The following is a 12,807-nucleotide window of genomic DNA, read 5'->3' on the forward strand; positions in this document are numbered from 1 at the left end:
GACCTCACGTTGTGTCAAGCTCATTTACACACGTCTCTGAGACTTTCGTCCATTATACAAAAAACAAACAAAAAAAGGATCGGGTTCGATTTTCTGCGTTTTTGCATCTGTAGCATGGATTTTAATAAGAAAAGATGAAGACGAATACGAAAAAACTAAAAGACGCATAAGAAAATATCAGACTTCGTGTGCAATGACCTTTACAGTTCAGATACAGGTTTACATGGAAAAAAAAAGAGATATTCACATTTCAACCATTAAAGCTTTTTTTGAGTCACAAGTATCAATTATTATATTTATTTAAAACAAATATATCTTAATTGTTTCTTGATTTTTAGATTTTATTTTATTGACTGGATAGATTTTATCTATCCACCGGTTCACATTTACAAGTGTTTGCAGTGTAAAAATATGGGTTGATTTCGCAGTGGTCTGAACAAAAACAGCAGATGGACTTAATGCAAAAATGGCATTTTGAAACAGAATATAGCAGTTTCCCTGGTAATGGACGCACTTATAGATGCTACTTTATCAAGCAATTAAAAGAGTAGTTCACTTTCAGAATTTTTTTTTTTTTTACACAGATTTACTCACCCCTTTGTCATCCAAGATGTTCATGTCTTTCTTTCTTCAGTCATTAAGAAATTATTTTCCTTGAGGAGAACATTTCAGGAATTATCTCCATATAGTGGACTTCAATGGTGCCCCAAGTTTGAATTTCCAAAATGCAGTTTAAATGCAGCTTCAAATGGCTCTAAACGATCCCAGCCGAGGAAGAAGGGTCTTACCTAGCAAAACGATCTGTCATTTTCCAACAAATTGACAATTTCTTTTTTTAACCCCAAACCTTGTCTAGGTCTGGGTGAACTCGTTTATTTCTGGTTCAAGACAGTGTATGCCAAAAAACTCCCATCTCGTTTTCTTCCCCAACTTCAAAATGATCCTACATCGCTGCAGAAGTACCAACCCAGTGTTTACAAAGAGAACATAAAGATCAAACGCACTTTACAAAAAACAAAAAAACAACTGAGGTAAAACAGTGATGTAGGACGATTTTGAAGTTGAAGAAAACGAGGTGGGAGTTTTGTCATACCCACAGACTATGAGAAGCAGAGACGAGACAAGACGAGCATTTGAGGTTAAAAAAATAAAAAAATAAAAATAAATTGTCAATGTGTTCCAAAAATAACCCATCGTTTCGCTAGATAAGATCCTTCTTCCTCGACTGGGATCGTTTAGAGCCCTTTGAAGTTTAAGCTTGGGGGCACCATACATATCCATTATATGGAGAGCAATTCTGAAATGTTTTCCTCAAAAACTATTTATTAGGACTGAAGAAAGAAATAAGATCGTTGAATGGACCATATCAAAGACTATAGAATACCCAAGACATGTCACTTGTAAAGTTTTGAATGGGGAAAATGCAACGCTCATTATGACCGCGAAGCCCCGCCTTCTTAGTGAAAGAGCCAATCGTTGATTAGTAAAGTCAGCGCGTCACTGCAGCTGCTGTTAGAAGTCCCGGTTGCTATAGAAACAATTGGTGCTCCAAGACGTGCGCTCAGTACTGCGCATGCACACTGGCTCATTTAGCTGAAAAAATAAGGGTTTTTAACGCTAGCACAAGCGCTAGGGACCATATTTATAAGCTAGTTCTTGTTGGATTTCTTTGGAGATTTAAAATATGAAATTTAATCGTAAGCTTGGTGAACAGGTTTGGAGAATTTGATGTTTCCCCATTCAAAGAGATAGGAGCTGCACTTGCATGCCCGAGAGTTTTTATGTAAAAAATAAATAAATAAATAAATAAATCGAAAAGCAAGAGGTCTTGAATATAGGGAGTTGAAATGGCGGCTGCATAATAATTCATCCTCTGCTGCCATCTATTGGTTATATGGGTAATTCCACATAATTTTTAGTCTAAAAAAGACGTTGTTTTCCGTGAAAAGGCATTTTTTCCCATCTTTATGAATGAAAAGTGAGTCCTTGAAGTGAATTTTATTGCACAGCTGTAGAGTTGGAAAATAAAGGCTTTAAAATATAAGTTTTTAAAAATGTGTTCATGACTATGAAGGTTTAAGATTAAGATGTCCTTGAAGACAAGTATCGCTAGCTAGCTAACGTTAGCCTAAACACCTTATGATAGTGTTTAGCTGTCAGCATTTAAATGTTCAACTATGCAGGTACTCTCCTGGGATTACCAGGCTCCTCGTTTAAATGATATGTTGTTAAATAATATGAAACTGAATGTTCATGCCACTATCATTATTTATAATGTTGCAATTATAATTTCTCAGTTTCTGATAAGAACGAGGCAGTAAATGAGTCTCAAGAGTGTCCACCTATATATAGCACATATAAAATGAGCTTCAGCGGAAGTTTACGAGCTGGCTGATCTTTATGCGGAAGCTCTAAAGAACGCTCTGTGCATATGGTCAAAGTCCCTTTAAGGCAAGTCATGTCACTCGGCGGCTATCTTTGAAACGCCTCTCGGGCATGCAAGTGCAGCTCCTATCTCTTTGAATGGGGAAACATCAAATTCTCCAAACCTGTTCACCAAGCTTACGATTAAATTTCATATTTTAAATCACCAAAGAAATCCGACAAGAACTGCCTCATAAATATGATTCCTTGTGCTCCAATAGCGTTAAACGCTTATTTTTCTGGCAAGATGAGCCAGTGCCCATGCGCAATATCGAGTGCACGTCTTAGATCGCCGACTGTTTCTATAGCAACTTCTAGGGACTTCTAACGGCAGCTGCAGTGATGCGCTGACTTTACTAATCAACAATTGGCTCTTTCACCAAGAAGGCGGGGCTTCGCGGCCATAATGAACGTTGCATTTTTCCCCATTCAAAACTATACGAGTGACATGTCTTGGGTATTCTATAGTCTTTGACTATAGTCTTTGATATGGTCCATTCAACGATCTTATCAGATCTCCAGCCGCCATGTTTCAAACGATCTAAACATAACACGCTTCCGCCAATCCCCGACCTTGATGCAATGATTGACGTAGGGTGGGTGTGGTCAGCTCTGAATGCATTTTCAAAGCCGCATTAAATTTTGCGACAAATATTCCACGGCGTCATGATGAAAATGCAATCGTAAGTGTCCTAACTGTTAGTATAAATGCATTTAGGACAAATAACATTTAAATGATAATTTTGCTACTGTTTCTGCTTGGACACGTTACACATATTAAATCAATTTGGGTTATACATTTTCATTTTGCTACTTATAAAGCATTAAAATAGTATGCACTTTACAACTTAAGACTACTGTTGGAAATGGCAAATGTAAATAATATAATTTTCATTTCATTCTGCACCAAATTTTGCACGCGTGGAGGTGATGGAAAATGTAAATTTAAATACAGAATTACATTGCCATTTTGAATATTGCGTTGTCATTTTGAATACTGCGTTGCCATTTTGCATATTGCATTGGAAATTGAATTATGCTACACATATGCTTCCATACTATATACGGTGAAAAACTGTATTGGACATTGCATGACATTTTACGGTAGTACACCGATTTCGGAAGTGAAAAAAATGTAAAATTTACAGTGAATAACCGTAAATTGACATTCCCAGAAATTTGATGGCTTTTTTTGGTTGTTGAAATAACTTATCATCAGTTGTGTACATTAGGGTTGTATGTTACATCTAATGTTATTAAATTGTTTATTGCATTACAGTTTCACATGAGTTTTACCTTGGTGTTTACGGTTTGTGTGAATGACACCTAAGTTAATATTTAAAAGCTGCTTGTGATGGGCTTTGGTTCATCATGTGACTCATTACCACCTGCTTTTGGTGGTTATCAGTGTATTACACAGGTACACAACAGATTTCAGTACTTCAAGGTTGGTACATTTACATTTCAATATTTTTATTTAAATACCATAATTTCATAATAAAACTGATATAATGTTAGTTTAAATGAAAACCATAAAACATTGCTACCATATTTTTACGGTAAAATTCTGACAACCACAGCTGCTAGCTTGAAAAAAGTATTTGCATATCTTTATAACATTATAGTTGAACCACTCATGTAACATGGACTATTTGAATGTGGTAGTTGCGTTGCTGTTGCAGGGAAGCAACTCGATCATAAATATCTTCATTTGTGTTTCGAAGATGAACGAAGGTCTTACAGGGTTTGAAACGACATGAAGGTGAGAAATGAATGACAGAATTTTTTTTGTTGGGTGAACTCTCTCTTTAAGGACCCTTAAGGACCAGAAACCTTGATTATTTAAGCTTTTGCAGTATTGTACATATTCTACACGCCTACAGCTGCGTTACAGCAGAAAATCAAGTTGCAATTCTACCTGAAGCAACACTGATGCTGTTTTTTTCATGTTTAATACTGTAAAGATGCTGCATTAAAGCAGCTGCATTAAGTGCCATATAAATAAACGTGACTTCACTAATGGCTGATTGCACAGCTTGTACAAACGTATCCACATTGCTATGAACAGATGCTTTCTTAACCTGCTTCTCAAGTTGTAGGTCTGTTGTTACAAAGAACAGCATTCCAGTTTTGTGAATATTCTGATTAAATTCTCGATGACACCAGTCCAAACCAGTGAAATATGATTTTCACATTTGCAAAGTGTGTGCATAAGACGCGCCTCTCCGAGAGCGTGCCATCTCCCTATAAAGTACATTGCAACATATGTCTTGGTGAGATTCACACAAACATAATCTGCCATGTCTGCTATGTCTTACATAAACATTTAGTTATTGTTTGGGGAAAAATCTGATGTGTAACGTATTAGATCCATGCATTACAGTAGGTCTTAATATAGATCACAGATTAAAAGAAGACGGAATCACTCGCTGCTCTTGTTTAAACTACTGTTTGCTTGCATATTTGTTCTTATTTTTAATAACAAAGATATAATAAAAAATAGCTATATTCAGTGTTGGGGAAAGTTACTTTTAAAAGTAACGCATTACAATCTTGCGCTACTCCCTAAAAAGTAACCAATTACGTTACTTTTACGGAAAGTAATGAGTTACGTTACATTTGCATTACTTTTTAAATCTGGGAAGGGCCTGCTTGTTTGTTTTTAATATGAAAAAAAAAAAAGTTATATTTTGGGCAAATGTAAAAGGTCTTTCACACCAAAAGTAAAATTAATAAGCCTCAGGCTGAAGGAAAAATGAATTCACATCTGTACAGTAGAATGCACAAGAAGAAAGTTATTAATTATTGCAGGTTTGTGATTTATTTTTGCATTTCAAGGTTTTTATTCATTAAGAGATCAATACTGAATCTATTTTTTGCAAGTGAGATTAAATACATAAAATCACATTTAGAAACACAACACCATGTTTATACCACGCACACAACTCCTCTGTACTTTCAATTTCTCTCAACATGGAGACTTCTCAGTCAATAAATGGGAAAACAAAAGTAACTCAGATATTTTCTTGTAAATTAACTAGTTACTTGAAAAAAGTAATCCGATTACATAACTCAAGTTACTTGTAATGCGTTAGCCACAACACTTGCTATATTGTGATTAATAATATAGTAATTATAATTAAGAAAAGGTTTAGAGGAAAATATGTAACTTTGCTTGGTGATTCTGCTTTGAATCTTCAGAAAACTTTAATACTATTTTGCTCAAAATAAACTGTTGACTATCTCATTTTTAATCATGAAAAAAAAAAAATGAATGAACAGTACATAGTGCGCCTACCATCCAATAAATAGCAATAGGCTGAGCTCTGTGCTTTGTTATTTTTGAAACAAAGTCTCAGATTTCAAATTCTGTCCGTTTTAATTAGGAAATTCAAGCAATAAATACCGTTTTGGTGCTCTTTAATGTGGCGTGATAGATCGCTGTAGCTAAAGGGTGTAGGCTACTTGTCTGTGCGTAATCAAACTCATAGCAAACGATTTGTGACAGTTTCGTTTTTGTTCTGGATCTTGTGCTCTGGTGCGCACTCGCCACTAACTGGACAGGGGTGGGAATTACAGCTACAATTCACAATAGGTCACCCTCAGTGTAATCTGTCAAAATAACAGACTGCCTTCAGATTTTTCCGTCAATGATAAAAAAATAAATAAAAAAAATCCATCAATGACGGACAACTTTTGGTTAATGCAACCTCTGCTGGCATTACTTATTTGAAAAAGTAATTCAGATATTTTCTTCACCCCCAACACTGGCTATATTGTGATTAATAATATAGTAATTATAATTAAGAAAAGCCCTGTCGTTTTTTGTTTGTTTTGTCGCATATCATTTTAATGGAGAATGTGAAAATAAAAAAAACTGACTCATTTTGCCAGCACAGCTCATATATGAAACTTCTTTTTACCCCTTAACTAATGAACTTTGCTGTGAATATATTAGGGAATAATTGTTTAAGCCCTAGCATGCTTCTAGAGACATAATCCAGACCAGCTGGAAATGTAGTGTCACAGGTGCACTGCAACCTTCAGGACCAAATATACAGTATATGACTGTGAGAAGAACATCTTAGAAAACACCTTACCTGGGAAACGGCGCAGCAGCATTCATTGGAGGCTGTCTGGAATCTGTGAAGATGAAAACATGTGCTTAGTTTTATTAGTTGGATTTACTAAAGCAGTTCCACTACAGAAAACTAAGCAGAGGTTGAATTTATGCACAACTATTACACAAACATGGATTCCTCAAATTGAGTCTTAAGGTGTGACTTTCTTTCCGGATACTTACAATGAAGATGGACGATTTTCACTAGAACATCTAGTTTGAATCCAATTCATTTGTCTGCTTTAATGCAAAAGCTTGAATCTAAAACTACAATGATTTTCTGAAGAGCTGCCAGCAAACAAGATATTTCAAACGCTACATAAAGCACTTCTGAGTGAGATGTTTTCTATAAAATCAAATTTGTAATCATTATCTGACATTAAGCATCAACAAAACAACAACTACCGCCACACACCAGGCTACAGCGGGGTAAAAGGTCCTAACAATAAATAAATGAGATAGAATTCATTAACCTAATTTGTATCAGCTTCCAATTTCAGGGAAAACAGTTTGAGTGATGAAGTGAATTGTGTTGTTCAGTAATATGAACAGGATTTAGCGTCAGGGGGGAGGGGGGACGTCAAAAGTGGCACATTTGCATTTCTTCCCGTGCTAAATGAAATAAGCATTCATCAGCCGGCGTTGCGGCGAGCTCAAGTGCTCTAGTTCCAGCGCTGCAGGTCCTTCACAAAGACAGACTTTAAAAAAAGTAGCAAGCGGCTTCTTTCCCGATCCACCGTTGCCAAGGTGATCACCAGCTGCGGGGCTCCGAGCTGTTTGTTTTATAGGGGCAGGAGCAGAGATGAGTGTGTGCGTGTGTGAGAGACTGAGTGAGTGAGAGAGAGAGAGAGAGAGGGACAAAGACAAGAACTTCAGCCCGAAAGGAAAAGCTGTCATTTACAAATGTAGGCTTGAAGGTGGAGCAACAACAGAAACAAAAATAATTCCCTGTTTGGAAGCCAACGGGATTTTATGGCTTTAAAAAGAATGACCCCAGGGTCAGTGCAAACTGAGCTTTAACAGATAATAATTAAACTACTTTACAGTAATGCACTTTTATGAGACCCTGGACTACAAAACCAGTCATAAGGGTGATTTTTCTTGAAAGGGTGATTTTTACTTCATCTGAAAGCTGGATAAATAAGCTTTCTATTGATGAATATTTGGCTGAGAATCTGGAATCTGAGGGAGTAAATAATTGAGATATAAAATAATATAAAGGCTATAACCGCCTTTATAATTGTCCGAATGAAGATCTTAGCAATGCATATTACTAATCAAAAATTAAGCTTTGATATATTTACAGTAGGAAATTGACAAAGTATTCATGGAACGTGATCTTTACTTAATATCCTAATGATCTCTGGCATAAAAGAAAAAAATCAAAAATTGACCCATAAAGTGTATTTTTGGCTATTGCTACAAATATCCAGGGTCACATATAGCGAAGTCTATAGGGAAAGTGCAAGCTTTAAAAGTTATACAAATCATGCTTCGACCAAGAATAGGAAAATAATTTTGGACAAGTGAACAGAAACTCAATTTAAATATGATATAACAATCTTTGACATAAAGATGGTGGTGTGGACATGATTTAATTGACTTTAAGGGTAATTAGTTTTAATAAATGCTGTGGAAAGGGGTTGCATGAAGAAATCAGACAAATAAACTTAAGTCACTGCAGTCAAATTTTTAACATGACTGCGAATGCAACTTGTATTTATATTTCCTAAATGTGCATTAAAGTTCAACAAAGGAAGAGTTCACCCTCAAGCCGTCCAAGACGTAGATGAGTTTGTTTCTTCATCATGTTTGGAGAAATGTAGCATTACATTTGCTCACCAATGGATCCTCTGTAGTGAATGGGTGCCGTCAGAATGAGAGTCCAAACAGCTGATAAAAACATCACAATAATCCACACCACACCAGTCCATCAATTAATGTCTTGTGAAGCAAAGGGTGCATGTTTGCAAGAAATAAAACCATCATTAAGACATTTTTAACTTGAAACTGTTGCTATTAAAAGGTGACCCTTGAACACAAAATCAGTCATAACTGTCAATTTTTTGAAATTGAGATTTATACATCACCTGAAAGCTGAATAAATAAGCTTTTAAACTTGATGGATGGTTTATAATGATAGGACAATATTCAAAAATATGGAATCTGAGGGTGCAAAAAAAAAAAAAAAAAAAAAAAAAAAATCTAAATATTGAGAAAATCGCTTTTAAAGTTGTCCAAATGAAGTTCTTAGCAATGCATATTACTAATCAAATTAAATTTTGATATTTACGGTAGGAAATTTACAAAATATCTTCACGAAACATGATCTTTACTTAAAGCGATGGTTCGGAGTAGATTTGACTACATTGCTATGCACTCCGAAGCCCATCTAAATGCCCCATCCAAAGTTTTTTCTTACCTTAGTCGAACATTGACTGAGATATTCGAGCTTGTCGAATGGCTTGCTACAGCCGTACATGGTACATGTGATGTATCTCGTAAATTGCACCACTAAACGTGCAAGTAATCTTACCAAACTTCTACAGTAGTGTAAATAGGGTATGTACTCACAAAACGCTGCATTGGAAAATTTGTAAGTCCACCACGAGTGTACTAAAAAACAACTGTTACTAGTCTCAAAAACTACAAATGGCGACACGTCGACGTCACTTCCCTGGTTTGGGACTTTTACGTGCTTTTCCCAAACCACCTTGTGGTCCAGGGTCACAAATATGCACAGATCAAGCACGGTTTACCAGCCAAAACACTCAAAACAAATATATGAGTGGACTTTGATACGAAGACAACAGGAGATGGACTTTTTTCACTGGAGCAATATTATGTATAGAGGACTTGTATTTTGACATTTAAAAATCTTAATTATGGATTTGTTTCTTACAAACACATCTTTTGGCTTCACAAGATGTTAACTGATGGACTGGAGTGGATTATTGTGATGTTTTTATCAGCTGTTTGGACACTCATTCTGACGGCACCCATTCACTGCAGTGGATCTATTGGTAAACAACTGACGTAATTCTACATTTCTCCAAATCTGTTCCCATGAAGAAACAAACTAATTTACATCTCTGATGGAGAGCAAACGTATTAAAAATCAGATTCTGAATTGCGCATTTCAACTACAATGCGTTCAATCCATCAACTTTTATTGTATATACACATGACACTAAAAGGAAGACTAGATCGTTTTCTGTGGTGATCAACAGCATGCGACAGATGCTGTCAGATGTCCTAGACGTTTAATTCGGCAGCCAATAAACACCTCCAAAAATCCAGTATGAGATCTAATGACCGGAGAGAGAAAGAGGCCGGACCACCCACTTACACCTCCATTATCAAGCGCCAATTCATCCCGGCTCATCTCGCAACCAGTCAAACGAAAGACGAAATTACAGCCAATTCATCCAGCTCTCAATAAACACCGACTGCGGTCCACACACTAAATGTTGGGAAGTTAAAGCCAGTTGACACAAAGCCCAAATAGGATTACACATTAAAAACACAACAGTAAACGGTGTTCTCATTAACTTAACACAGGGATTACATCGTCCCAGAGCGCAGACGTACACACAGATGGACCCTGATCTCTGTAATGAGCCTGTAATGAACCTCTACAATACAGCTTATCAATATCTATAGAATGAAGACCGCAGGACTGTAATAGACTAGTTGGTCCTTTAGCACCAGCTGTTTTGATTAGGGTTAACAAAGGCCTTCGGCGCGTCTCGGGAACTCCGCATTGAGTCGACACCGCAGGAGGGAGAGGGAGAAAGACAGCGAGCTGGGAAAAGTTAACGAGGATTTGGACTAGGGCTCACAGACACACTCCTCTAGAGAAACGCAACAGCAGTAGAGCGGCCTGAGAATACGTCATGAGATTATCCACGCAGATCAAACTGTTAAGCAGTTCAAATTGCAGAAAAGCAAAATCTCATTTTTTGGTGGAACACAAAAGGAGAAGTTTAGGAAAATGCTCATGCTGCTTGTTTCAATGAACGTGAATGAGGCTGTTTAGCAACAAGAAAGATGAAAAAGCACTAATCACCACCAAAAAAAAAAACAAACCAACAAAAACAAATTTGCATCACTGGCATAGTAGAAGTAGGTTGCATAATGCAATGTCAGGATTAAAGGCTATTTTAATGGCCATTTCAAATAACATTATGTGACCATGGACTAGTGTTGTTTTTGGCGGCCGGTTTTAATTTTAGTTTTAGTCTAGTCTTTGTGTGAAGCTGTCATTTTAGTTTTTATTAGTTTTAGTCACGTTCATACTCTTTTTAGTCTAGTCAAGTTTTAGTCAACTAAAAGTCTGAGCATTTTAGTCAGAATTACCCATGACTATTTTCGTCTAGTTTTAGTCGACGAAAACTGATGACATTTTCGTCTAGTTTTAGTCAATAAAAATTGTATTTTAGTAATGCAATTTTATTTAACCCAGTCAATATAGTATAAGTACCTAGTAGTATAGACGAAACCAAAGTTTTCATTTAGCCAAACCCATTTCAAACAAGGTTATCTTATTATATTATTATTACCTTATAGGCTCAAGAATACATCCATTCCAGACATGGAAGAAGAATTCTAATTTGAATTTACAATAAAATCAAATAACAAGCCCCTTGCGCAGGTTTCAAGTGTCATTCACTTTTTAAGAATAAATCATAACGAATAAATATGTACATGTGTAGTTTTGTGCATGTTCATTTTGTAGTAACAAAGCAATCTTCACAAGCACTTCTAATTAATAATAATATTAGTCAGCTTAACAATATTCTTAATTTACTTTGATCATCTATGCCAACACGAATCATGCTTATATTTTTATAAGTTTATTTACAGATTAATTCATTTATACCTTGTGTAAGTAAAATATTTCTTATGGTTTTCGTAGCACAAATTGATCTCTTTTATGCAACTGTCCAAAAATCGCTTGGGCATCTGGGACGCAAAAGAAACTTTTTCCACCTTTGACCACAAGATGTCATTAGTGTACAACGTGTTGAAAAGCTTTGAATAATGAACCTCTTTAGGATAGAGTTGAGGGGAACGCTTCGAAGAAATGTCGTTTCTTCTTTTTCTCCCAAAGACGAACCCCAGCTGGCCGGCCATCGGTCCGTTTATCTGTGTCAGACTTAACTTCGTTTGTAGTCGTCTTCTAGATAATGCCGCGAGTGGGGCTTGAGAAAGTGACCTCGCCTGCGGTTTAGGCTAGAAGGGATACAGCTCTGGCTACTGGGCATGCTCACATCAATCTAACGTTATAACATTTCGTTTCGTCTTGTTTTCGTCAACAAAAATGGAGACATTTTAGCATAGTTTTTATTTTGTAAACCACATTTAATCTCGTTTTTATTCGTCAACGATATTGCATTAAACATTTAATTATAGTCATCATCACATGACCAGCATTTTCGTTTCGTCTCGTTTTCGTCACGTGATAAAGGTTCGTCGACGACGATATTTAGTCATAATTTTCGTTGACGAAAGCAACACTACCCATGGACCACAAAACCAGTCATAAGGGTAATTTTTTTGAAATTGAGATTTATACATGGTTTGTAAGCTGAATAAATAAGGACCAGGCAATATTTGGCAGAGACAAAACTATTTGAAAATCTGGAATCTGCGCAAAAAAAAAAAAAAAAAAAAAAAAGTAAATACTGAGAAAACTGCCTTTAAAGTTGTCCAACAATGCATATCACTAATCAAAAATTAAGTTTTAGTATATTTTTGGTAGGAAATTTACTAAAAAAGAAAAACTATAATTTTGACCAATATAATGTATTTTTGGCTAGACTGGTTTTGCGGTCCAGGGTCATATATTAAAATAATTATAAAAAGCACTGTAACATTATGTATTTTATATTTTATCCCTTTTGATCAATGTAACGCATCACTGGTGAATAAAAGTACTAATTTATATAAAAAACAACAACTTTGATTTTAGAGTGTGGTATAATAAATCACCACCCATGTTCATTATAAGGTAAAAGAGCAGCATGAACATTGTGCTAAACATCCCTTTGTGTGTTCCATAGATGAAAATGATACATTTGGACCAAAAAAAAAAAGGAGAGTTTAACCAAAAACTGACATTAAATCACTATTAAAATTCACTAACTAGGAAGCTGATATTAACAAAACAAAAAAAAGTCAGATTAAATCTCAGATCAGCAAACAAAACCCTGAATATTTACTCTGATTGCCTTATTCATCGAAACATGGCGTACAGGACG

General features: G+C 35.8%; 1 protein-coding gene across 1 annotated transcript in view; it reads right to left on the minus strand.

The window, feature by feature from the left end:
- xrn2 (5'-3' exoribonuclease 2) overlaps positions 1-12,807 on the minus strand; it is a 41,722-nt gene that overhangs the window by 2,825 nt on the left and 26,090 nt on the right. The window contains exon 29 of the mRNA XM_073853069.1: positions 6,525-6,567. Within this exon, the coding sequence (XP_073709170.1) occupies positions 6,525-6,567 (43 nt within the window). The remainder of the gene's footprint in view (positions 1-6,524; positions 6,568-12,807) is intronic.

The sequence above is a fragment of the Garra rufa genome, chromosome 13 (genome assembly GCF_049309525.1).
Source record: "Garra rufa chromosome 13, GarRuf1.0, whole genome shotgun sequence".
Classification (NCBI taxonomy): domain Eukaryota; kingdom Metazoa; phylum Chordata; class Actinopteri; order Cypriniformes; family Cyprinidae; genus Garra; species Garra rufa.